The 27,694-nt window shown below is 43.1% G+C and overlaps 1 protein-coding gene across 3 annotated transcripts in view; it reads left to right on the top strand.

Moving 5' to 3' along the window:
* The window catches only part of 1110051M20Rik (RIKEN cDNA 1110051M20 gene), a 171,475-nt gene that overhangs the window by 40,972 nt on the left and 102,809 nt on the right, over positions 1-27,694 (top strand). For all 3 annotated transcript variants that reach the window (NM_001311144.1, NM_175123.5, XM_011239456.2), the window contains exon 3: positions 19,884-20,014. In NM_001311144.1, coding sequence (NP_001298073.1) covers positions 19,884-20,014 — 131 coding nt within the window. The remainder of the gene's footprint in view (positions 1-19,883; positions 20,015-27,694) is intronic.

Raw genomic sequence — 27,694 nt, 5'->3', positions numbered from 1 at the left:
ATAAGCCTAGATTCACTGTGAAAGGTGTATCTTTATAACTATGACATGACACTGTCATGTTTGAGGCCCCTCATTTAGATCATGTTGATAAGTGGGAGCACACCCAGCTGTCTTCCCTCTGTCCCTTCTAGGAATAAGAAGTGGATCTAATGTTAAATTGGCTTCCCTTGGCCCTAATATTAAAGTTGAAACAAAATGTTTCGAAAGAACTCTTTTATATCTTGTAAATTAGAAAGTTTGTGGTTTCCTGTTCCCCCTTTAATATTTGTTATGGGTTATTCACCAAAGACATAGGTTTAAGCCAATAGAAAGTCTTTAATAGCTGGTTGCTGACTACACTGGGTGTTCAGGACCCCAGGGTAGCCCTGAGCCTTTCTCAGGGGGAGCTTTTAAGCACAAAAACCATGTTCTGCATTGACACACTTCAGATAACAAGAACAGTTAGCCACAAGCAGAACTACAGAAGCCAAAAAGCAAAGTAGTACATTTAGAACTATGGGCTTTGATGGGTTAGGCCTTTGTTTTATTGTCAGGTGGTACTGTCTGCATGCTGAATTTTACGGCCTGAATGGTACTTCCATCATGGAGTCAGTTATACTAAGTAAGTCTGGGAGCCTGCTAAGGGCTAGTGCCCTTTTTCAATTTTGTTGCCAGTTGGGCAGAATACTAATTGTTATTATATTTTTATTCTATATTTCATGTTTGTTGAACATTTACCTTGTGTTTACTCTGTACTAAGTGCTGGGATGGATTTTTTAAAATGTCAAGTGCTTTGTCCTCAGAGAGTATGCAACTAATGGGAAGACATTTTGGCAGAATCCTAACTGAAAACGGCTTGAAGGAAAGACAGGGAGATAACAATATATAGGATCTAACTGGTATATACACCAAGACAGCCCATGGTAGACACGGCCTTAATTCAAAGAGGGTCAATAGAGCTACTAATGTGGTATCACACTAAATCTGCATCTGCTTCTCTTCCATTTTCCTGTTTTTATCCTCAGGCTGGCCACTAGGGATTTGGGGCTGACATCTCCAGTGTAGTAATGGTGATAGAGAAAGAGGTTCTTTCCTAGTAGCTCTAACAACATTGACCTGGGATTGACACCTACTGGACTGTCTTGTGTCACATACTCAAAGTTGAACCAGTGAAGTGACCAGGAAAAAGAAATACACTGATTAGACTGGCCTTCCCCCCCCACCCCACCCCCCGCTCATCTTTGATTATTTTATAATCAATATTCAAATACCTGAATTTTTCCTACTTGAAGCCAAACTACTTAAACATTTTTGTTGTTGTTTTTGTTACTTTTTTGATGTCTTTAAAAAACAAAACAAACAAAACAAAAAAACAAAACCCAACAGATGTATTTATTTTGTGTATATAAGCACACTGTAGTTGTCTTCAGGCACACCAGAAGGAGGCGTCAGATCCCACTATAGATGATTGTGAGCCACCACGTGGCTGCTGAGACTTGAACTCGGGACCACTTAAAGGGCAGAATTGAACTCGAAACCACTTAAAGCTCTTAACCACTGAGCCATCTCGCCAGCCTCTTTTGTTGTTGTTTTTGAAACAGGATTGTATGTAACCCTGGTGGATTTTAAATTTACTACACACACACACACACACACACACACACACACACACACACACACACTTTTTTTTTAGCATGTTAGAGAGATGTTCTACCATCAAGCTCTATCCTAGTTCTTCCCCCATCTTTATTGTAGTTATCATTTCCAGATATTATCATACATGCTAACTGTGGTGGCTTGGCAACTTGTCTCTTTTATTCTGTCGTTATTCACAATGGAGTAATGTAGTTGATCCATATTTCAGAAGCTATAGCAAAAACTGTTCTAGAGGAACTTCATCTAAACTAGGACTTGATTTTTTGTTAGTTTTTTAAAAAGTAAATATACAAAATAGCAGCTTGCTTTATGACATTTTCATAGTGTATGTCATTGTCCTACGCCCACATTGTTGCTCCTTTAACCCTCTTTGATCCATTTCCCATTTCTCCCCTTTCTTCTCCCAAATACTCTTCTTTTTAGTTTCATGTTTTACACACACACACACACACACACACACACACACACACACACACACACACATATACACACACATAGCCCTACCTGGGCTCCCCCTCTGAGAGAGATCACATGATACTTGATTTGTCTTCTTGCTTCCCTGTTTTCCTCACCCTCCCAACACAGTTCCAAGCTTTTTTGTATGACAAGATCACTGAATTGGGCTTGAAGCAGAATGGAATCAGACTGAGGGGTGAGTCGGTTTGCTTTGGGAGCAATGTGAATTATGGCCAGAGGGCCACTGTGGCAGACCATGGTTTAGACAGCAGTGCCAGTCTGCTGTGATGCGTTCCCTTTCTCCACACTCGCCTGACTACAGTCAAAGCAAAATGGGGGTTTAGTTCCTGTCCTTTTGGATCTAGGACAGACATATTTTGTCACCTTACAAATCCAAACCCTGGGCTGGTGAGATGGCTCAGTGGGTAAGAGCACTGACTGCTCTTCCAGGACTTCAAATCCCAGCAACCACCCATAATGAGATCTGACGCCCTCTTCTGGTGCTGTCTGAAGACAGCTTCAGTGTACTTATTTATAATAATAAATAAATCTTTGAGCTTGAGAGAGCAGAGACCGAGTGAGAGGGCCGACCAGAGCAAGCAGGGTTGACTAGAGCAAGCAGAGGTCCTAAATTCAATTCCCAACGACCACATGAAGGCTCACAACCATCTGTACAGCTACAATGTACTCATATACATAAAATAAAATAAATAAACAAGTCTTAAAAAAAAAAAGAAATCCAGACCCTCTCTTTAATCCACAGAACTTTTATTTGCTAAAGATGAGCTTTGTACTGCCCTGGACATTCGGTGGGCCAAGCACCAGAGATCCTGCATTGTCTTTGGTTGTTATCCCATCAAGTTAGCCCATTAAGTGCAATGGATGGCAACAGAAGGCCATTTATTTGGCAAAGGATAGAGGAGGGAAGAAAATACCTTTCTGATATTTTCATAGAGGAATTTGAGGATTCAGAGTTTAGTCATAAATAACCAGATTAATGTGTTTAAATGCCTTAAATCACTTTAAAATTTTTCCTTGTTTTTGTATCATGTTAACAAGATCACTAAAACAGTGGATGTGAAATTCTGTTGTGGATTAAAGATCCTTCAAAAGTTTCACCCACTAATGGGAAGAGTGTTTCAGGCAATGTATAGGCAAACATGGGCCAGCTAACAGAGTGTGGGACTCTGTGTCCTGTGGTAGCCATTCTCTGTCTTAGGAGGTGGTATGAGTTACAGGCAGCTCTGTGGGGTATGTGTCTTTGTTTTGCAGGGTTTCTGTGAAAAATGACATCCAAGAAATAGCAAGTGGCATTAGGTGGTAATCCAGAGTTTAGCATGGTACCAGGCTAGGTTAGCCAGCAGTAAGGACTGCTTTTGGCCAGCTGCTCCATTTCTGGTAAGAGATTACTGCTTTATTTATTGGGGTTTTGTTGTTGTTGACTCATTACAGATAATGACTAGTTCTAGCCAAATTCTTGTCATCATTGGTGCTAAAGGCTCTTGTGACCAAAGAGCACCTGTTCTGAAAGGCTCTGTGCTCAGTGACTGATGCTCCTCTCTTCCAAAGCACTCTTCTGGTTTGTTCTTTCTTTCTCTGAAGTACCTTTAAGCATCTCTGCATGGTGACTCACTCTCTTCTAGCCTACCTCCTCCTGCCTTGCTGAATGCTAGATTTCCCAGCTCACAACTGTAAGAAGGGGCTTTATTTCAGAGTAGAAAGGGGCCCCCATATGTGGCCTATTATATCCATATCAACTTGCTTACCCTTTTCAAACAGCTATTGTCTTTTAATAGGGTCCTGCCTGGCAGGGGGAGTCCTTAATTCCTGCCATATAAGAATGGACAGCTTGAGTTACAGCGAGCTGCAGTTCGGTACTCTGATCAAAAGGCCTCTGTTGTTTTTAGAGGTTTTTTTCTCCCTCTCTCTCTTTCTTTTTCTATATCCTGGACTAATAATTCAGCACAGCAAGGTCATTACAGGCTTTGAATTGAGAGCTGAGAGTGTTAAATTACTGACCTAGAATAAAAGAGATCTGGGGGGCTCTCAAGAAAGATAAAGGGATCCCAGCTAGAAAACTGCAAAGCCAAGCAACCTCACTTCTTAACAATATTATTTTTTTAATCCTCTCTGTCTCCACGAGTCTTTTCTGGGACAAGAAAAGATCTCCTGCCAGAGAAACTAGGTCAGGAACTCAGTAACATCTCCTGAGAGATGAGGCCTAGGTGCTGGCAGCCCCTGGGTGCCTCTGTCCTCTTTGGTCTGTCTTTCCATTGTGTCAGTATTTTCCTCTCTCCTGCCTTGCCTCCTCTGTCTTCATCTTTTTCTGCTGCCCTGTCAGAATGCTGATGACTGGGTAAATGATAACTGAACAGTGGGAGCTGATTTGGCTTCTAGCTCTGCCTGGTAAGTCTGAGGGCTCTATCCACCGTGGCTTTTGCTGCATTGTAAGAAGGTGGAGACGCCATAGTGGAGAGATAGATACATAGATAAGAACAGTGATGATGGCCTGGATCCATTCATGAGAGCCGAGTCCTCATAACTAATTATCTCCTTCACTTTTCACCTCTCTATGGTGTTATATGGTGATTAAACTTCAACACAAGCATGGGGGGGTCAACACATTGAAACTATAGCACTCCCTTAGCCAACAAGTTAGCTTTTGTTAATACATTACAACATTCCAGATGAAAGATAGTATCCCACGAAGGGATTTGAAGTATATAAGAAATACACTATTTAATCTCCCCCAAATTAAAATTTTTATTACATTTATTCATTTGAATGGGGGCATGTGCATGTGGCATATATATGTGCAGAGGTCAGAAGACAGTTTGTGGAAGTCAGTTCTCTCTACAGTGCACATACTGGGAAGCAAACTCGGTCATCAGGCTTGGTGGCAAGTACCTTTACTTACAGAGTTCTATCAATGCTCTGCCCCCCTCAGCAAATATACAGTTCACATCTGAAATCTCTGCATACACGAGGCTAAGGCAGAAAAATTACCATGTATTCAAGGCCAGCCTAGGGAGTACCATATGACCCTGCCTCAAAATTAAAAAGTACAGAATATCTAAGATACAGGCCACAGAACTCAAAAAGGTCAACAAGCTGAAGTGCCCAAGTGAGGATGCCTCAGTCCCACTTGAAAGAGAAAAGCAAGCAACACAAGTGGGGATAGAGGGAGGGACCTGGGAGAGAAAGTGGATGGGGTTGAGGGGAGTAGGGGGTAGAGGGGAACCTGATCTGGCATTAGGTGAGGGAAAAGGACTGAAGCCCTGAGGGCCAGCAGAAAGAATGTAAACAGGCAACCTCAGGAAATAGGAGGTTGGGGGGACCCCCCCCCAGAATGTACCAGAGACCTGGGAGGTGAGAGACTCCCAGGATTCAAAGGGAGAGTCCTTAGATGAAATGCCCGACAGTAGGGAGAGGGAACTTATAGAGCCCACCTCCAGCAGGAAGACAGGGCATCAAGTGAGGGATGGGGTTGCCATCCCACAGTCACATCTCTGACCCATAATTATTCCTGTCTGAAAGAATTACAGGGGTGGTAATAGAGAGGAACCTCAGGAAAAGAAGGTCCAGTGACAGGCCCAAAGTGGGATCCAGCTCAAGGGGAGGTCCCAAGATCTGACACTATTACTGAGGCTATGGAACACTCACAAAAAGGGATCTATCATGACTGCCCTCTGAAAGACCCAACAAGCAGCTGAGAGAGTCAGATGTAGATACTTGCACTCAACCAATGGACAGAAGCAGCTGACCCCTGTTGTTGAATTAGGGAAGGCTGAAAGAAGCTGAGGAGAAGGGTGATTCTGTAGGAAGACCAGCAATCTTAATCTGGACCCCTGAGGTCTTTCAAACACTGCACCACCAAACAGACAGCATACACCAGCTGATATGAGGCCCCCAACACACATACAGTAGAGGACTGCCAGGTCTGTGTTCATGCAGAGATGAAGCAGCTAACCCTCAAGAGACTGGAGGCCCCAGGGAGTTTAGAGGTCAAGTGGGGTGGGGGATGGGGGCATCCACGTGGAGATGGGGTTGGGTAGGGAGGAAGTGTGGGATGTGGAGCAGTCAGAGAGTGGATGGGGGTGGTGGTGGCAGGAAATGGAATATGAAGTGTAAAAAAAATTAAAAATTAAATTAAATTTAAAAAAGAAATTAAAAATGAAAATATATTTCATATTTTATTATATATGTATATGCACATATACATATATACATATATATCTGTGTAATGATAGCTCTCCTGTACTTTAACAAGAAAATAAACCCCCCATTGTGAATGAACTGGACATCCATCTCCATCTTATTCTGTACTGGGTCTTCTGAAGAAAATTGCTTCCATTTTCTCATACCTTGCCAAAACTATTATCTCTTATGTATCTATTTTTGAAGTTATCTCTTAAAGCCAGACACCTTGTAGATCCTTTGGAAAGTATTCATTTTCTAAGTCTAATATTTTTAGAAAAGTCAAACTTTCATAGATTTTATACACAGCAAACTAATAGTACAAACTCTTAGAAATTAAAAAATAATTGAGCCCAGCATGGAGAAGAGGAAGCGGGCACCCAGAGTTTCCCCCGTAACCAAGACCCAGTTGATGCCGGCTGGGAGAGGCATCTGCAGTGGAGTGACACTGGGTTTATCAATGACACTAAAGGGCAGGCCCATGCTCGGGAGTTGTTGGCCAACACAAAATGGACTGCGTGTTTTTGGTGTGTGTGTTTGTCTTTTTGGTTTTAAATTTGTTTGTTTGCTTGCTTTTTAGAGAGAGAGAGAATGTGAAGTTGCTGGGTAGGGCGGTGAGGAGGGGCTGGAGGTATGATCAAAGTATACTATATAAGAAAGATTTTTTTAAACCAATAATAAAAATGTAATTGAAGGCTGGGTGGTGGTGTCTCACACCTTTAATCCCAGCACTTGGGAGGCAGAAGCAGGAGGATCCCTGTGAATTTGAGACCAGCCTTGTTTACAGAGCAAGTTCCAGGATAGCCAGGGCTGCACAGAGAAGACCAATCTCAGGGGCTAGGGCTCGGGGGTGGGGAATTGATGCTCAAAACTACACATCTGGCCCGAAATCATACAGATTGATCTTGCTTATTGCTCTCTAACATGTGAATGTGAGCATTTCGTCCTCCTGCCTCCACTTCCTAAATGCTGAGACTTAGAGCCATGAACACTACTCTCTGTTTTATGAGGTGGGGGAGATCAGACCCAGGGCTTTTTACATGCTAAGCAATCACTCTACCAACTGAGCTACCTCCCTAACCTGACATAGTCATTTCCATTTCAGATCTACTGTAAAGTATGCTTTGTTTAGTGCTAAGGCGATGACTCAGTTGGTAAAGTGAGCACCTGCACCTATGTGCAGGCTTAGACTTTTCACAACCTACTTTATGTAGGTTCTTAAGTGCTTCAGCCTCTCCTCCAGCCCACTGACCAGAGGTAGGGCAGGATGTGGACCTGTTTAGAGTTAGTTCCTTGGGGTGATTCCACTCATCCTTGTGAGGATATCAGCAGTGCAGTTCAATAGCAAACACCAAACACAAGCAGCAAGGCTCTGCCGAATCTGCATGAGTCGGCAGAAGCAGCCAGAGTCAGCGAACACCATGAGAAGTTCTTTTATACGTATTTCTCTACAAAGTGAAGACCAGTGAAGAAGTGAAGCACTGTACAGTGTAGCAATTCGAGAGCCTCTCGCTGTGTGTGGGACTCCAGTTATTTTCTTCCTGAACATCATATACCCTCTCAAGTGTCTGTTTTTAGCAAAGTATCACATGCCCTCTTACAAGACAGCTTCCAGAAAACGTCACGTGACACAACTGAGTGGTTAAGAAACCAGAAATTTCTACTTCATCTAAAATTTTTTTAAAAAAAAATATAAGCAAAGAATGGTGTCCAGCTGAACCCCTAGCCCTGAAAAGGCAGACACCAGGAAGCCCGCAGGGCTCTCGGGCAGCCAGCTTGCTGGATCATGGAGCTCCAGGTTCAGCCAAAGGCCCTGTCTCGAAAAGCAAAGGTGGGGAGTGATAAACAGACAGGCAACAGCAAACGTTGACCTTTCCAAGCACGCATGTGCACATGTACCTGAACATACATAAGCATGCATGCACTAAGCATACTCATACAAAGATATTTTGGTTATAATTTCCATGTCATTTTATCAGGCAGTTCTGTAACTATGCATACTGGGTATTTGACATCAATATTGTCTCACTCTTCTTTTTTATTGTAGTAAAAATACATGATCTAAAATTTACCATTTTCACCATTCTTAAGTGTACAATTGTATAGCATTATATGTATTTAGAGTGTCCTGTAACTATTATCACTAAAACCTTTTCATCTTCCGGACCTGCCAATCCACACCCATTACACACTAACTCCTTAGTCCTTCCTATCCTTTATCTTCTGGCAATGATCATACTTCTACTGTGTCTATTAGCTTAACTATTCTAAGAACCTCATGTAACTGGACTCATTAATATTTATTACTTTGTGACTGACTTACTTCATTTAGAATAGTGTCTTCCAGGTCACCTATATTGTATACAATAGTTTTCTGTTTCTGTAAAATGTATAAAGAGTGAAGATTTTCTGTGGGCTCAGTGTTTGGAAGTTTCAGTCCATGTGTCACTGGCGCCAGTGGGAGGTGGCAAGACAGCACAAAGTAGCAGGAACAGTGACAGAGAGGTGCTCACCTATGGTCTCGATGCAGAAAGAAAAAGAGGAGATCAGGACTCCATCCTCCTGCTCAGGGAGACTTCACATCTTGTTTTTCTGTCTTGTTTTCCTGTCAGGGGACTCTGGACTTGCATCTGCTTTTGGGCTATTGTGTATTATACTGCTGAGAGCACGGGTACATATATGGGTCATGTCTCTGTCTTCATTTCTGCTGGCTGTGTCTTCAGGAGTGGAACTGCTAGCTTACTCAGTGCTTCTGTCAGTGTTTTGTTTTCTAAGACATGTTTATATGCATTATTGTTTGCATGTCTCTCCTGCCACTTGCCTTTTAATTCCTTCCTTAAGGAAATCATTTTGCTAAGGTTGTCAGGAAAATGTTTTTCTTTTCTTTTCTGTGCTCTGAATTAAACTCTGGACATTGTATACGCTAGAAATGTGCTCTACCAGTGAGCTCTTTCCAGTGCTGAGAAGTAGCTGTCAGTATAAATTTCATGAGATTTATTGTCTATATGTGCTTTGTTGTTGTTATTGAGACAGGGTCTTGTAGCCCAGGCAGGTTTTGAACATCTTAAATCGCTGAGAATGACTCCACACCTCATTGTTCTCCTATGTGCATGCCTTGAATGCTTGTCGCAGCCACAGCGGAGTATTGAGAGATGTCCAGGCTGCTGATATGGGTCAGTGGATAAAGGCATCTGCCTCTGCCTGACAGTTGGAGTCTACCCTGCTGAGCCTGCAGTGGACTTGAGCTTGGCAAGGTAAACAACACACACAAAGAAGCTTTAACCAAAACCTGAAAAATGGGCGCTTGAAAGATACATATGGTGATTAGTGGTTTTAGGATATAAGTAAGACTATGTTGCACCTGAAAGAAATTGTTTTGAAAGTGAGACCAACTCTGGAGTCAATAAGCACAAAATAACAAGAGGAAGATGACCTGAGCAGCAGCAGGAGCTGAGTAATTCAGAAGCACCACAGCTCAGGCGACACCCGGGAAGGAAGGAGACTGGACTCATCACGGCCTGCCCTTCCGGGAAGGAAGGAGAGGCTGGACTCATCACGGCCTGCCCTTCCGGGAAGGAAGGAGAGGCTGGACTCATCACGGCCTGCCCTTCCGGGAAGGAAGGAGAGACTGGACTCATCACGGCCTGCCCTTCCGGGAAGGAAGGAGAGGCTGGACTCATCACGGCCTGCCCTTCCGGGAAGGAAGGAGAGACTGGACTCATCACGGCCTGCCCTTCCGGGAAGGAAGGAGACTGGACTCATCACGGCCTGCCCTTCCACTTTATTGGTTTTTTGAATGGTGAATTATATCTAACAGTATCTGACCTATTATTAATACATTCATTTGAGGATTTTTTCACACAGGTAATCTCATGTAATCTTGAATAAGAGCAAAAGATGATGGTTTGAGAATGACTAGACTTTGAACCAAGAGAATTGACAGTTTAATACTTCTAGGGGGGTTTTATTGTTGTTTTAATTAATTTATCTATTCATTTTACATTTTGATTGCTATTCCCCTTCCAGTCCCTCCTCCTCCATCCCTCCCCCATTCCCCTTCCTCTTCTCCTCTAAGAGGGTAGAACCCCCTGCCCCCCAATTTTCTCTCCATCCTGGCATATCAAGTCTCTGCCAGGGCTAGGCACATCCTCTACCACTGAGGCCAGACAAGGCAGCCCAGTTAGGGAATATCATGCAACAGCTTTAGGGACAACCTCCCTCCACTTGTTGGGGGATCCACATGAAGACTGAACTGCATATCTGCTACATATGTTCAAGGGGCCTAGGTCCAGCTCATGGTTCTAGGTTCTCTTTGGATGGTGGTTCAGTCTCTGAGAGCCCCCTAGGGTTCAGGTTAGTTGACTATGTTGACCTTCCTATGGAGTTCCTATTCCCTTTAGGGCCCTCAGTTTTCCCCCCAACTCTTCTATAGATAGGAGTCCCTGAACTCCATTCAATGTTTGGCTGTGAGTCTCTGCATCTGTTTTAGTCAGCTGATGAGTGGAGCCTCTCAGAGGACAGTCATGCTAGCCTCCTATCTGCAAGCATAACGAAGTATCAATAGTGTCAGGGATTGGTATTTGTCCATGAGTGGGTCTCAAGTTGGGCCAGTCAGTTGGGCATTCCCTCAGTCTCTGCTCTGTCTCCCACCCCTGCATTTCTTATAGATGAGATAAATTTGGGGTCGAAAGTTTTGTGGGTGTCCCCATTGTTACAATGGGGTTCCTGACTGGCTACAGGAGGTGACCTTTTCAGGTTCCATATAACCACTGCTGATTTGAGTTTTTCAGACAGGGTTTCTCTGACAGTCATGGCTGTCTTGAAACTTGCTTTGTAGACCACGTTGTCCTTGAACTCAGAGATCTGTCTCTGCCTCCAGAGTGCTTGGGTGAAAAGTATGGACCACTGCATCAGGCTAATAATTATAGTTTTTAAACAGGGTGTTGCTGAGAAAGTTGTTTTATAATATCTTAGAGCCTCATACAAATAACATTGGAGGGCCAACCAGTCAGCGTAGTGCATTGTTTCTCAACCTGTGTCATAACCTCTTTGGAGGTTGAATAACCCTTTCACAGGGGGGTTGCCTAAGACTATCAGAACACATAGATATTTACATTACGGTTAAGAACAGTAGCAAACTTACAGGTATGAAGTAGCAACAAAAATAATTTTATGGTTAGAGGTCACCACAATATGAGGAAGTGTATTAAAGTGTCTGGCATTAGGAAGGATGAGAAGCACTGGCTTAGTGGGTAAAGGTGTCTGTGCCAAGCTTGATCTGATTTTAATCTCTAGAATAACACGGTAAAAGGAGAGAACTCCAAAAAGTTGTCTTCTGACTTTGACAGTGCACTGTGGCACGTACATGCACACACACACACACACACACACACACACACACACACACACACCCCTCAATACACAAATACATGTAGTACTGATTTTTCAGTGAAAATTTTAGATGATACTAATGGAAATAATGGGATCCTTTTGAGGGTTTATAGTAAGAACAAAACAATAATCTAAAATGACCTAGAAGTTATAGCTACAGACACAAAAGAAATAAAATGAAATTTACCTTAAGATACTCAGGAAGTGTGGAGGTGAATTGTAATGATCCCAGCTCTCAGGAGACTGAAGCAATAGACTCTCAGGTTTCTGCGTCTGTAGCAAAAACCTGTCTCAGAGCAGTTGTGTTCAGGAGTGAGAATGTGGCTTAGTGTTAGAGTGCTTCTCTGGCATGTTCGAGGAGGCTCTGGTTAATTTCTAGCACATCCAAAGAAAGGAAAAGGGTTTTAGTGCTGCACAGAACAGATGTGCAGCATCAGGGCAGAAGCAAAGACCGGTGTTAGCAATGAGCTGAAGAAGCTAAAGACAAAACAGAAAAAAGAAAAGAAAAGGAAAGGAAAGGAAAGGAAAGGAAAGGAAAGGAAAGGAAAGGAAAGGAAAGGAAAGGAAAGGAAAGGAAAGGAAAGGAAAGGAAATTAGATGCAAAGTAGGTGCTCTGGTAGGAAACTAGAGAAAAGCCTCCATGAGGTCTGGCTGAGGAGAACTCCATCAGAGGGAAATGGAAGATTTGCAGATGTCTGAGGAGATCCTCACCTGCAACACTAAACAGGGACTAGAAGAGCTGGCGACAAGAGAGATGTGTGTGTTAAGGACAGAGTGCAGAGAAGAGGTGTCAGGATGCACAGCAGAGAGTGTGGGAGGCAGAGTCCTGGAAGATGTGCCCAGGAGAAGCAGCCTTTGTCCAGGCACTTCTGCACAGTTAGAGGACGGTTCATTCCCCCAGAGAAAACAGAAACACAAATACCTTGGATTTTGAGTGAAACTAGGCAAAGTCCTGGAAGCACCATTACCAAGAGCTCTTTTAGAAGCCTTGGGTAAAAAGATCAAAGACCTTGTAAGAAGACAACAACATAGCAACCTGATTTTAAAATACAGCATGTATAAAGCATTTTAATTACCATGATATTTATACTTTAAATTTTCCTTTGCTATAGAGTATAGAGTCTGTAATATCCAATCTTCATTGATTTCCCATCCTGAGGTGCATGCGTTCCCTGTTCCTGCTTGCACTGAGTGACCAACCTTATCAGAGCTGCAGATACTCCAGCTGACACTTAGTGGGCTTGCTTCTTTGCTAATACTGAGCGGGAAAGGAACTGAATTGGTATGCAGACAGTCAGCAGTGAACCACAGCATGCCAGGCTTTAAGAAATGTGTTTGGAAGTCTGAAGACTTCAAAAGGAAGTTTGAAACTCTAGCATGTGGGTGTGTGGTGCACACTTGTAATCCCAGCACTCAGAAAACTGAACCAGGATTGTGAACTCAAGAACATTACAGAGGCAGCAAGATGGCTTACTAGGTAAAAGTTTGTGTGCGAGCTAATGACCTGAGTTCAGCCTCAGCACCTCACTAAGACAGGATAATTAACTGCCCTGAAGTTGTGACTGGCCGGCCTTGCATATGCAGTATAACAGAAACAAGAAAGGAGACTGCCTTGGCCAAGGGAGAGGAGAGAACCAACTCTTGAAGTTGCCTTCTCACCTCCACATGTGTGTCATGTACTCATGGGTTCACACTCAAGTGGAGAGAGAAAGAGAGAGAGAGAGGGAGAGGGAGAGAGAGAGAGAGAGAGAGAGAGAGAGAGAGAGAGAAAAGAATGAATATTCTGAGATTCTGGCCTATATAGTGAGACTGTCCTAAAGAAGAAAGAGGAGGCTGGAGAGATGACTTAGCCTTTAAGAGCATACAGTGCACTTGAAGAGAATTTTGGTTTGGTTCCCAGCACCCACACTGAGGAGTTTTCAACCACCTATAACCCCAGCTCCACGGGATGCAATGCTGACCTTCCTGCCTTCAGAGATGCTTGCATTCATGTTCACATCCATACCCATAATCACATAATGACCAAAAAAAAAAAAAAAAAAGTAAAAAGAAAAAGTCAAGCTCTGGCAAGAACTTGACTATTATAAACAAAGGTCCTAAACTGGTGAATGGCCAGTGGATGCAGTACCTGCTGCCAAGCCTCGTAGCCTATAGGGAGCACACAGGACACTGGCAGTTAGACTGAGTTCCATTCCTTGGACATTTGTGGTGGAAGGAGAAAATTCACTCTTAGAGTGTGTTATCATGGCACACAGTGGTATACAGAAACACACCCACACACATACAAAATAGTCAGCATAGAAATACTATAAACCAAGATCCTGCCAGGGAGAGCTTACTCTCGGAGAAGCAGCATGTGAGAACTAAGTCCCTTGGTGTAGCCCCTCTGCAGAGTTAACCTGTATGGAAACAGGCTCCTCTACCCTTAGCAACAGGCCTGTTTGTGACAAGTGCTTTATTCCACTTCTATTTTAGGAAGATTCTTTATAGATCTGGTGACTGCATTTGAAGTGACCAAGGAAAGAAACTAGGGCTTTATCTTCCTCCTGCAGAGACTTTCCATAGCTCTTAAGGCCTGTGAGATGTCTTAAGTTTTTCTCTTCTTAATGCAGTAAAATCTATCACCAATATCACGGTCTGAAAATGAACTCTGCTATGGTAGTTACTTTGGCAGAAAAAAAATAATCTTGGTTTGAAATGTGAGTGCTTTAAGCTATTGCAAGAGAGACCTGATTGGCTCATCTCTGTCTTTCACTGTCTCAGAAATTATGAATTGCATCTGCTGCTATCAGCTTGGTTTCCTAGATTGGTTCACCTATGCCTATACAGTGAGTCAGGAATTGAGGAATGATTTGCCCTTGTCATGGTGAATTCGTTAATCTGCTTTGGCTCCAGGTGGGTTGCATGAATGAAACACACACACACACACACACACACACACACACACACCCCACACACAGCTAATTTTAATATGCCTTGGTGTAATGGTTGGGCACTTCTTTTTTTCTTTTTTCTTTTTTTTTTGTTGTTGTTGAAAATATTTAATCCCAATGGGAGGCTTTTACTCTGCCTTTAATTATGCAGTTCCCAGATAAAAGACACATGTGACCTTAAGCCTTTATCAGCACCAAAGCCGAGCAGATATCTCTCCTCTATGCCATTCGAATCTGCTTTCCTATTGATAACCCTGACTTATTACTCACTATGTTCCATCTGGGCTGCTCTTAACTCCAATTGACCAGCCCTCGTGGACATGATTTTAACATTCTTTTTGTGTGTGTGTGTGTGTGTTTCATGTATTTTTATTTTTATTTTTTTTACATTTTTCCCCTTTTTTTTTTAAATTGGGTATTTATTTCATTTACATTTCCAATGCTATCCCAAAAGTCCCCTACACGCTCCCCCACCCACTCTCCCACCCACCCACTCTAAACCTCCTTGTGATTAGGGAACACTCCCCTCTGGCATTCCTAGCTTAATACCTTTTAATTTTATATTTTATCTCTGCTGCCTTGTTACCTCTGGACAGCTGCCCCACCCCCACCCCAGGGCTGCTTTCCCTTTCCTCCCACATTGCTGGATAACTTCTCTCCTATGGCTCTTAAATCTGATCCCTCTGCCTCTGAGTCATGGTGATTCTCCTCTTCTTCCCTCTCCCTCCGTCCCTTGCCCACACAATCTAAAAGTTCCACCTTCTTCTCCCTGCCCAGCTATCGGCTGTATGACAATTCTTTATTACCAGTTGAAGCCAGCTGGAGGCAGGGACCCTCAGGTCTGGAATTGCAGCTTTTGGGAGTCAAATTAAGACAAAGCGCTAGAACCAGTTCCCAACAAGCCCCAACTGAATTTCTTCCAAAATTTCTTGTTGATGTTTTACATTTACTTTTTTTGTATATGACACATGGAGGTCAGGAAAACAATGTTTTGGGTTTTTGGTTTTTTGTTTGTTTGTTTTGTTTTGTTGGGTTTTTTGTTTTGTTTTGTTTTGAGGGTTTTTTTCTTTGTTTTGTTTTGTTTTGAGACAAGGTCTATGTAAGGTATTGGACCTCACTATGTAGAGCTGGCTGGCCTCAAACTCACAAAGATCTGATTGGACTCTGCCTTCCAAATACTGGGATTAAAGATGTACTCTACTATACCTGGCCTAGAAGACAACATTCAAGAGTTAGTTCTCTCTTTCCAATGCATAGATCCCAGGGATCAAATTCAGGTCATCAGCCAGTGTTCCTTATCTGCTGCTGAGTCAGAGTCCTCCTCTCCATAGCCCAGTTGGGAAGTATTTGAAAAGCCGAAGATCTTGTACTTTGTACTTGTAACTAAGCTACTGTTGACAACATGAAGACAGAGTCTCAGCAGGCACCTGCAGTGTGGCAGGCTTTGGATGTGCAATGTTTTTTCCTAAATCACATTATTGATTGATTTAGTGTGTGTGTGTGTGTGTGTGTGTGTGTGTGTGTGTGTGCGTGCGTGCGTGCACACACACATACATACAAGTGCCATGCAGTGCATTCGGAGGACAGAGGCCAGCTAGCCAGAGTCAGTTCTCTCTACATAGCATGTGGATCCCAGGTTGATGGTAGTCTTGAAGGCAGATGCTTTTACCTGCTGAGCCATCTAGCTGGCTGGGTCTCTGCGTTCTAGTCCACTTACACTTCTTTATTGCTTCAGAGAATGCACAGTCAATGAACCCAATAGCTTTCCTGATTCATATCTGTGTACAGAAGCTCATTCCAAGTGCACTACATATTAAAACCACCTTTGTCAAAATCCTTGTACACAGGATCCCCACTCACTTCCTCCCACAGTAGGTATACTGCACGTTCAAATGGCAGAATGGCAGATGGCCACAGGACAGTGAAGTAGTTAGGAACACTGTGGCTGAATTCATGTCTGGGAAGGGCTTTAGAGCTCAGTAGAAGGAGCAGGGGGTGAGGCAGCTTGTGCACAAGTGTGTTGTCTAAATGGCTTCAGGGTTCTGCAACACAGGCTGAATGGTCACGCTCCACCGACATCTCTCATCAAGTTACTGTTGCCAAATTCTGTAGTAGATAGGCAGTGCAAAGAAAACATTTAAGAGCTTTAGGCCTTGTCTGAGCTTCACAAGGAAGGAAAGAACAAATCCATGAATTGTTACTTCAGGGACCAATTTGTACAGAGGAACATATCTTTAGGGTTTGCCAACTTTTTGAAGAACAAAACTCCAGTCTTTCAGCAAAGCCCCAACAACTGAAAGAATGAGTTTTCATAGTGAAATTTGAATACCCAGTGGTTCATGCTATGCAGGAATTCAGTAACAGGGTCTGTCTGTGACATCATCATGGTATTATGGGGTATAAAGCCATCCTCTGTAAGACCTGCATGACTTTGTTTGCTCCTCCGTGACAGGGAAAACCTCCCATTTAAGATGTGCCTGTGCACCGACATCCCAGCCCACAGGAGGAAACCTGGGGGAAGGAAGCCAGCCAGTAAGCATGGCTAGGGGCCTCAGGAGACAAAGAAAGCAACTGGAATGTTCTTTAAATAACAAAAAATTGGTAACAAAACACAAAATTAACAAAAGCATGTCTCTTCCTTAAAGTGTTTCTAGACACAGCCTCATTTTGCCTAAGACTCTCCTCCTCCTTGTGTTTGTTGTGTGCGTGAGTGTGGCCACATGTGTGCAACAGAGTGTATGTGGAAGTCGAATGACAGTTTTGGGTGTTGGCCCTCACCCCCACCTTGTTTGAGACAGTCTCTTTGTGGTCTTTCTGCTGCATAGCCAGGCTGGGTAGCCACAGTCTTTTAGGCATTATCCTGTCTCTGTACCTCTCATCTCCTAGTAGGGGCACTGGGGTGGCAAAGGCTCCAGTTACATGCTCTGATGTCGGTATGTTCTTCTACTCTCTGTTTTGGGATATGTAACTAGTACTGGAATTACAGAGAAGCCATAAAATTGTTTCCAGAAAGGCTACTATGTATTTTCTCAACAATGTATAAGGGCCCCAGGTGCTCCAAATCTTCATAAACATGTCTCTCTCTTCATCTTTCCTAATAGACAATCTAGGAGATAGGAAGTGGTGCTTGATTATTCCTCAAAGATTAGTGATGGTTCCCATGTTGATTCTTCCATTTTGTTTTATTAAAACCTTATTACAAAAATCCTCCAAATAAAAGATACCATTATTTTTTATTAACAAGACCCAGAGAGTCCATCTCAGTGAACTTGTGTACTGTGAGAGCGGCCATCCTGAAGTTAGCTTCACACTAGATCTTATGGCCTGAGTCTATACCTGGAACCCATATGTTGGAGAACAGGCTTACACAAGTTATCCTATGACCTCCACATGGATGCCATGGTAACACCTCTTCCCCCATCCCAAATAAATGGATAAGTAAGTAAGGAGTTAATTAAAATAGAGAAAGCATATCATATTAGAGACTCATAAATGAGAGATAATGGGCTTGCATTGCATTGGGAATAGAATCACAAAAAGACTATTGCATTTGAGAACGTTGCTTTTGAGGTAGTCTTTCAAACTACACTGAGGGGCTGGAGAGATGGCTCAGTGGCTAGAGCACATACTTGCAGAGGACCCAAGTTTAATTCTTAGCATTCACATTAAGTGACTCGCAACTGCCTGTAACTCTACCTCCAAGGGGATTGAAAACCTTTGGCTCTGTGGGCACCTGCATTCTAATGTACACACACACACACACACACACACACACACACAGAGGGGGAGGGATATCCTGTACTAAGGATATGATTTCACCATCATTAGTTCCTTCACAGTGTATTTCATGGCCTAGACGCTGACATTCTGCCCTGAATATAAAACACACATTGGGGCCATTTTTTTGCAGGACAGCTTATAAATTTAGGATACATCATCATTTAGACTCCAGTTGCTAGAAATGTAGTCTGCCCCATTTCCCTATGTTGGCTCATTAGCTGTATTTTTCATTCTCCTTCTGTATGATGACAATGACATTGCTATAAACTTCATGGCCAGGTTAACCCTTTCATAACTTTAAAGGTCTCTAACACCACATATTGCCATATGTTCCCAGCGACCCTGTAGTGCATTAAAAGTTAATTTCTATGGTAGTTTTCTATGAGAATAGTATTTAATCTGCTGTTTCTTTGCAGCACTGTTAATATTAGGAAGGCTGACTTTATCCAAAACGGTAACATACTCTGTTAAAGGCCGTAGACAGCCTCCCTGAGTGGACTCATCGGTGAGAGGGGATGCATTAGATGGTTCTTGAGATGTTTACCTGTTCAGCTCAGTGACCCATGCCCTCCTTTTATGTGGTCACCAAATGAAAACTGGAATTTGGAATTAATCATGTCCCCTCTTTGCTTGCCACCTTCAGTTTAGTGTCTGTGTTGCTACAAAAATGGACATGTTTTTCCCTTGACATTCTTCTGTCAGAGTTTTCTGGAGTCTGAAAGCTGCCTCGGTGGTGATGATTACTGGATGATTGCCTATACTCCTATGGGCTCTCCATTTTCAGATTACACTGGGCTGTACGGCTTCTATTTCTTTGGCAGGAAAACCCAAAGGCAACAGAATACATTTTTTCCTCCTGTCTCTGGCTTAGTTTAAACAGTGACTCACATGGACCCTGGGGCTTTGCTTCGTATTCTCATCTGGGGACCACTTTCTACCCCTGTTTTAATTTGTCTCTAGTGTTCCTTTGGAATTCTTTATATTCTATGGCACATAGGATGTGTCTCTGAGTTAGACTTGTGGTGTACACGGTACAGTAGTAGCCCTAAAGAAAATGACAGTCCAGGTCTGTCCTCAGCTGTGTCAGCCTTGCAGCAGTCAAGATAGGTTGGACTGCTACAAACAATGACTTTAGGGAAGCCAGGCCTGCTCAGGGAGTTTGCAGAGCCAGGCGGAGGGGGGCTGGGAAAGGATTCCCCAGAAACCTCAAGTAGTGGTTTCATCGAAGTGAGGATAAGGATGCTCTGTTAACCTTAAAACTTCCCTGGAGGCGCACTCAGAAGAGGTGGTCATGAGTTTATAGAGGCTGTGGTTGTATGAAGTGTTTCTCATAGAAGGACTTGATCTAATCTGTAGTTCGGAGTTTTGTTAGTGGAAAACCCAGACACCCCTCCTTGTTCATAAGTGGTTCTGTCTGGTTTTACCTTTCCATTCTGGATCTAGCCTTCTGAGTCTCATCTAATAAGGGATTCTTCATTTTTCTCTTTCTAGTTTTAACAGCGTATGCCAAGGAACTCACATTCTCTTCCGGGAATTCAGCTTTATACAAGCCACACCTCATAATAGAGCATCATTCCTTCGGGCCTTCTGGAGATGCTTCCGAACTGTAGGGAAAAATGGTGGTAAGTATTCTCAACTCTATTTTGCCCCATTTCCAACCACCCCCTTTCTATTCTTTCCAAACATTTTCCTTTTAAAAAATCCCATTTATATATTGGATATGTGCTTATGTGTGTCTGTGGGCTGCAAAGTGACCTATTCAGGCAGTTAGAGTGCACGTCTGGAGATAACGGTGCACAGCTGAAGTTCATAGGACAGACTGCAGGAGCTGCTTCTCTGTCCACCCTGTGGCTTCTGGGGATTAAACTCACGTCACCAGGCTTGGCAGCACGTGCCTTTCTTCCAACTGATCCAGCTTGCCAGCCCCATCTGTTATTATTATTGTCCTATAAATACAGTTTGACTCTAGGCTTTGGAATACCTTATTCTGAGGAGACAACTCTGCTGGGTCAGAAATGTTATTAGCCATCGCGCAGTGATACCCATCAGGAACCAAGTATTGCTCTGAGGACATGAAGTATAATAACTCGCTCAACCTTCATAGCAGCTCTCCCTGCGAGCTACTATAATCTCCATCTTATAAGTGATGAAACAAGACTAGAGGGCTAAGCAGTGTGGAAGATTACATAGCATAACAGACCCTCTTTAATACCCTTGCAGCCTGACTCCAAAGTCCTTGCTCTTGGCAAATATTAGGAACAGTGTGTGTGTGTTATACAGTAAATAAAAGGAACAGTGTGAATGCAGACAGACTACCGTGCACAACATTTCATTTGACTGCACTTTGCAGTTTTGTGGTGTTCTTTATGGTTTCAAGCTTTGTAGCAGGTCCCTGTCATGGGTATTGGCACCATTTCTTCAACGGTGTGTGGGGGCATGTTCTTCTCTCTCTCTCTCTCTCTCTTTCTCTCTCTCTCTCTCTCTCTTTCTCTATTCACTATCACTACATATTTTGTGGTGACGCTGCTGAGTGGTTGTATTCGGGTGCCATAACTGATGTCCGTACAAGACAATAAGCTTCACGTTTAGGTGCTATACATGGTTTGAATGTTCTGCCACGAGCCACATCCCCACTCACTTCCTCTCCTTAGGCCTCTTTGATTCCAAGACACAAACCACAAACATTGAAATTAGGCAATTACTAGTCCTATAGTGTCCTTTAAGTGTGTAAGGATTAAAAAAAAAAAAGGATTGCATTGTATTACTTAAAATCAGAACCTAAAAATGTTCAAACCCTGAGAGAATCTAAAGCAAAGCTTTTTATATCAGCTAGCCCCAATTGTGAGTGTAAAGGAAAAAATCCTGGCCCAGCAGTGGTGGCGTACGCCTTTAATCCCAGCACTTGGGAGGCAGAGGCAGGCAGAGTTCGAGGCCAGCCTGGTCTACAGAGTGAGTTCCAGGACAGCCAGGGCTATACAGAGAAACCCTGTCTCTAAAAACAAAACAAAAACAACAACAACAACAAAAAATCGTGAAGGAAATATTTTTGGAATGCTGCTCAAATGATAGGAAAAAAAAAACAACTGTCGAGCGGGACATAGTGGCACATACCTGTTAAACCCAGTACTCGGTTCTCAGTAGGTTCTCAGGTAGAGGCAACAGCTTTCATAGATCAAGAGACGTCAGTGCACAGGTTCAAAGGTTCGGAGGACAGGCTGGCTCTCCTGTAAGGGCTGATGAGCTGTGACTTTAGTTGAAGCCAGTGCTCATTCTGAAAATCCTAGGGCCCCTGAGAAGCACAGTAACTCTCCTCTGCCTGTGCTCGGCACACGGAGCCCACCTGCCTGTGCTCGGCACACGGAGCCCACCTGCCTGTGCTCGGCACACGGAGCCCACCTGCCTGTGCTCGGCACACGGAGCCCACCTGCCTGTGCTCGGCACACGGAGCCCACCTGCCTGTGCTCGGCACACGGAGCCCACCTGCCTGTGCTCGGCACACGGAGCCCACCTGCCTGTGCTCGGCACACGAAGCACACCTACCTGTGCTCTGTACATGAAGCACACATCATGGACAGCTGCACATCTGTTTACAATGGTTTATGAACACTGAAAGCCCACTCTAAGTCTTACAGCTCAATTAGATCCCTTTCAAAACATTAGTGTCATTGTCAATGTACCTGGTCACAAAAGAGCTCTGATGGAGCTGTATAAAGATATTGATAATGTTTTTGTGCTTGCTAATATAATATCCATCCCACATCCATGGGTCAAGGAGTAGGTGGGGGAAAGTTTTTTAAAAAAACTTTATTTTTTTAATTTAACATGAGCATTATAGAAAACAAAAATGTAAGAATAAAGAACAAAGATATCTGTGATCATAAGCTGTTAACTGGACCTGTCCTTTTAGGTCCTATATATAGAGAGAGTGTTCCAGTTATGATTATGATGCCTAAAATCACACAGTTTGTGCCATACTTTTTCATACATTGTGACCGTTCACCAATTCAAAAATCCCAAAGCTACATGACTATTTTGATAAGTAAAAGATACCTATTAACATGTTAGAAAAAAACTTTTCCCAAAGACAAAACTACCAAAGAGCAACCTCAAGATAGAAGCATTTTCAGTCATAATTAAAATCCCATGTTCTCCAGATGTTCTAGTTAAAATGATTCACAGCACAACAAAATGCACTAATACGGTGTTTCTCTGAGAGTTTATCAGACTTGTGCTATTAAAATATAGGCATATTCCTATTTTCCAGCCAGAAGATACACATACAGTAATGCAGAGCACACAAGGATACTTCTCCCTGCAGACTTCCTTTGCCCTCCTATGCTAGCCTAATGAACAAGTCCCGACTCATGCTGCTCATGGTTATGGCTAACAGTTCAGTGGCTAAGATGCATCTTTTCTATTGATTATAGCAGATATTTGCAAGTTGATTAATACAGTCACTTCCAGGACATCTATAAAGCATAAACACGAAACAAAGTGAGCTTTGTATTCCATGGCCACAAATGCTTTACCAAAAATGTACAACAGATCTATGGTTATAACTGAAACCAATCTTCTAGATGTAGAAACACTAGCAAAGAGATTTGGCCACAACCTTCTTCTCTTGACCATCTTCAAGGAGTGATTTCAATTAACATCTTATTACCTTGGATACATTCGTGGGGCAATTGATTTCATAACAGAGCAGATCCTCTGATGGGTCTGGGCAAAATAACTTGAAACTTTCTGAAAGTATTTGTCCTGCCATTTTAGTTTAGTCCTCATTTAGTTTCATGAGGAACTGGTCATGGTGGCACACACCTTTAGTCCCCCTCAGAAGGCAGAGGCAGGTGGATCTCTGAGTTCAAGGCCAACCTGGTCTACAGAGTGAGTTCCAGGACAGCACTCAGAAGAAAGACAGGAAAGTCGGGAGTTCAGACTTGTCCTTGCCTACATATCAAGTTCAAGGCAAACCTGGGCTATGTGAGACCCTGTTTCAAAAATCAACAAAAATATCATTCATGATTCATGGAAGGAGGTTCATATATCAACAATAACGACAGTTTGGAAGAAGTTGACTCCAACATGCTTGGATGATCATGAGAAGCTCTAGTCTTGAGGAGAGAAAGTTACTGCAGAAGTGGAGGAATGGCACCTAGAACTGGATGTGGAACCTGAAGGTGTGAGGCAACTGACACGGCCTCATCCCAAATGCTGGCAAGAAACTGCTGCTTTCCATGAGCAAGCAGAGAAACTGTCTTGACAGTGACTCCTCTCTGCCAGGGACAGGCAAACCCATCATGTGAGAAATGCAGAAGAGGATTTAGAATCTGCTGCAAACTCAGTTCCTGACACAGTGCCGGGTCTTGTTCTGAAAGATTCTCCATTGTATGTGCAGTGCTGTCAAACAGCATCTCAAGGGATAGAGAGATCTCCCACGGAAAGAAGAGCTGATATATGTGACAGATTTCACTGTTGTCTTATTTTAAGAACTTGCCTCAGCCATCCAGCATTATTCACCACCTTCCTGGCAGGTCAACAACCATCAACACTGAGGCAGGACCCATCAACAACAACAACAAACCTCACCAAAGGCTCAGATGATCATTTTTTTAGTGATAAAGTATTTTTAAGCTAAGTATATATATTGTGTTTTTACATATTACACTTGTACACTTAATAGACCATAGTATAGTGTAAATGTAGGTTGTGTCCATGGGGACAGAAGGGCACTTTCTGTTATCAACTCTGGTTGGTGATCAGACTTGGGCTCTAAAATGAATTAGAAAGTAAGGGTCCAGGCTCCTGGCCAGGACCACTGAGGAGGACTCCTAGACTTGAACAGGGTCTAGTGGCACAGGCCTGGGACTCTAGCTCTCTGAAGGCTGCAGTAGAAGAATCTTGTTCAAAGTTGGCCTGAGGTACAGAAGAAACAAAGGCCAGCCTGGGCAACTTGGGCTAAATTCTTTCTCAAAATAAAGGAGCTTAGGGCTTAGCTCAGCGGGAGTTTACTTGCATAGAAAGTGGTGAGTCATAGGTTCAGTTCCCAGTGCCCACCCCCAAATATTGTGGGTGAGCAACAGACTTATTAAAGAAAATATTGTTTGACTTGTTAAAAGTTGTGATAGACTCTACATAGGAAAACTCTCCTTTTAGCTGTTTTCTTGTACAGTTGTTCTATGACACTCATCATATCATTACATAGCCATCACCACCTCCCAGCTCTAGCATGTGTGCACCTTGCAGAACTGAACTTCTGTACCCACTGGGGGGAACGCCCCCATTCTCTCTCATGTCTGTTTCATATAGAGAACTATACAGAGTCACAGTGTTGTCCTTTGTGAACTGCTTAGTTCACCAAGTCTAATGGCCTCACAGTTTCTCGGTCTGAGGATGCACTTCAGGTTATAGAATGCTTGCCTAGCAGGCACAGGACCTGGGGTTGATCCTCAGCGCTGCTTAAAAGTGGGTAGGGTGGTACATGCCTGTGCCCCTATCACTCAAGGGGCAGAGGCAGAAGAGTCATAAACTCAAGGCTATCCTTGGCTGCCTACCGAGTACAAGGCCAGCTGAGCTACAAGAGATCCTTTCTCAAAAAACAACCAATTGAACTCAGTTTAAATAGAGATCCTAACTTAAAGAAAGGGAAGGTCTAAATCATTTCCTCAGTCAGTAAGTCCTTTTGGAGGCTAAGTGGGTGAGCATAGTGTGCAGTTGTTCTCATTGGGTTTACAAGCTCCCTGATGCTGCTCTGGGCAGTGCTCTGCTTCTTTATATATGGCCACTCAAACCTTTAAAGAATGGTCCAGTATCCTATTGGATCATTTCAACTGTCCTAACAAACATAATATGGCTATTATTTTGCCCATTTTGTAACTAATCGAATTATAGAACCTGGATGACTCCCTGTTGGAGAAGTTCACACCCATATTCTCAAGTGTGTCCTACTTTCTGGGCACCTTCTCTCTTTTGTCTCATGCTTTGGCCTATATTAAAATCATTAATAAAACTCTGGCCTCTGCAGAAGAAAAGAAATGAAATAAATCAATGGGACTTGTTTAACTTGGAGGAGGGCTGCACAATTGGCTTGCTGTCAAGCTGTGGTAGATCTGGATTCACTGATGTGCTCACGCAAGGCTTTGTCTTCTGTTTCTACTTTGATTGCTGCTTCCTTGACTTGTAATCCTAGAGATCACTCATATCTGTTTTCCTGAGGCACAAGAAGTATCTGGTGTACTAGCAATAACATCCTTTCCTTTACAGAATGAAAGGCAGACTCAACTTTTAAGTGAACCAGCCCTCTGGTCATTATGTGTACATAGACACCCATACACTGTGCGTGTTTAAGTGAACTCTAGACTTTCACCAGATTCTGTCTTTGCTAATCCTTACTTAGTCCCTTGGTCAGTCATAAGAGACTCATTGAAGATCTGTAATACTGAAAAATGGTGGATTGGTTTTGGTGATATGGCATATGGAGATAACTATGGAAAACAGTCCAAATAGCCTTATTATTTTTTTTTCTTTTCCTAATTTAGAAATTGTACCTCTTCAGGAATTTATTTACTTTCACAGGGGAATTATATAGCATTTGAACTCTAAGCAGATGTGGATTTCTTTATCTCTCTAATCACAGCTGCTTGTGGTGCATCCAGCTGCTGAGGGAAAGCAGATCCCAAATTCTCTCTGATCCTCTCAGGCCATAAACAAGACCTAGAATTCGGCCTGGGCACTCGTTTCTAGGCTTCTCAGTTATGCAGCTTCTGATTTCTTAAAGACCAGTTGCAAAGTTTGTATCTAGATGTGCCTAAAATCTTTCCTTAGACACTTTTAATACACGGTATTTTCCCAGGAAACTTTGGAACACCTTCCAGAGTGTGTCAGTTCCCGGTTTAATCTGGAATGAGCAAAAGCTCTTGGAGGCAGAGCTTAGGAGGAAAAGATTTATTAACCCCCACCTCAGTTAGATGCCAGCGCCGACTCAGCAAGCTGCACTGTGCTGTTCTTCTGCAGATAATTTCCTTAAAGCATCATGCTCATATCTGAGCATTAGCAGGAAGAGGCCTTCTGGGAGGAGGGAGGGAGGCTGGACTTCAGCACAGCATTTCTAAAACGAAGCCACCTGTAGAAACTTAGGGCGCTGACCCCGCCAGCAAGAAACATTCTCTTCCAGCTTTTAGCAAGTTAGGGATGCGATGTCATTTCTGCACGACTGAGTTCTGAATGATGCTAATTTCCCTGGGTCTGAGTTTCAGATAATCTCATGAACACTACAGTAAGCCTCTTGCTATCTGGGCAACTTTAGACTTTTGGAAGCAGAAAGATCTATTCAAATGTAAACGACCTTTAAAATTCATCTCCTTGCTTTGGTATTTCTTTCAGTGTGGAGAGATTAATCTGAATTTCCTGAGCCTGGAAAAGACTGAAATTCTTTTGAAGTAAATCTTTACTTCTGTTTGGGAGTATCAGCCCCAAAGAGCTTTTTGTTCTGTTTCTTTCCAGTAAGGATGTAGCTAAAGGCTTTGTTCTTTACCAACAGAAATACATAGTTAATATATATTTTCAGTGAATAAAATAACCATAGGTGCTTCTATTGTGAAGAACTATCTACCAAGAGAATTGCCATCATATTACAAACAATTAGAAAAGCAGATGTTATCTGAAAGAACTGTTTACCCAGCAGTGAGAGCTGAAAAGCAGTGGTAGTTCCCTCCCCTCCCCTCCCCTCCCCTCCCCTCCCCTCCCCTCCCCTCCTCTTCCCTCCCCTCCCCCCTCCTCTTCCCTTCCCTTCTCTCTCTTCCTCTCTCTCTCTGTCTCTCTCTCTTTGTTGTTGTTTTTCAAGGTTTCTCTGTGTAGCCCTGGTTGTCCTGGAACACTCTCTGTCATCTAGGCTGGCCTCGAACTCAAGAGATCTACCTGCCTCTGTCTCCCAAGTGCTGGGATTAAAGGTGAGCACCACCACCTCCTGGCATCTCCTTTCTTCATCTTTATGTCTTTTCTTTTATTATTTATCCATTTATGTATTTTGTGACTGGGCCTCACTTTGTACCCTTTGTTGTTTGTTTTGAGATGGTAGTCTTAGGAATCTCAGGCCAGCTTCAAAGTTCCTATGTAGCCAAAGATGACATGAACTCCAGTCCCCCTGCCTCTACCTCCCAAGGGCTGGGATTACAGGCTTCCCATCTGAGAGTCAGTAGCAGTGTAAGGCAAGAGACATGTAAACAGCAGGACAGTTTTCTGGAGTTACACAGGTATAAATTGGGGTTTAGGGAGGATGAGGTGGCCAGACTTTGCAGCTAGACTAT

The sequence above is a fragment of the Mus musculus genome, chromosome 2 (assembly GCF_000001635.26).
Source record: "Mus musculus strain C57BL/6J chromosome 2, GRCm38.p6 C57BL/6J".
Classification (NCBI taxonomy): Eukaryota; Metazoa; Chordata; class Mammalia; order Rodentia; family Muridae; genus Mus; species Mus musculus.
The sequence above is the reverse complement of the archived record's forward strand: the minus strand, read 5'-3'. Positions and strand labels throughout refer to the sequence as shown.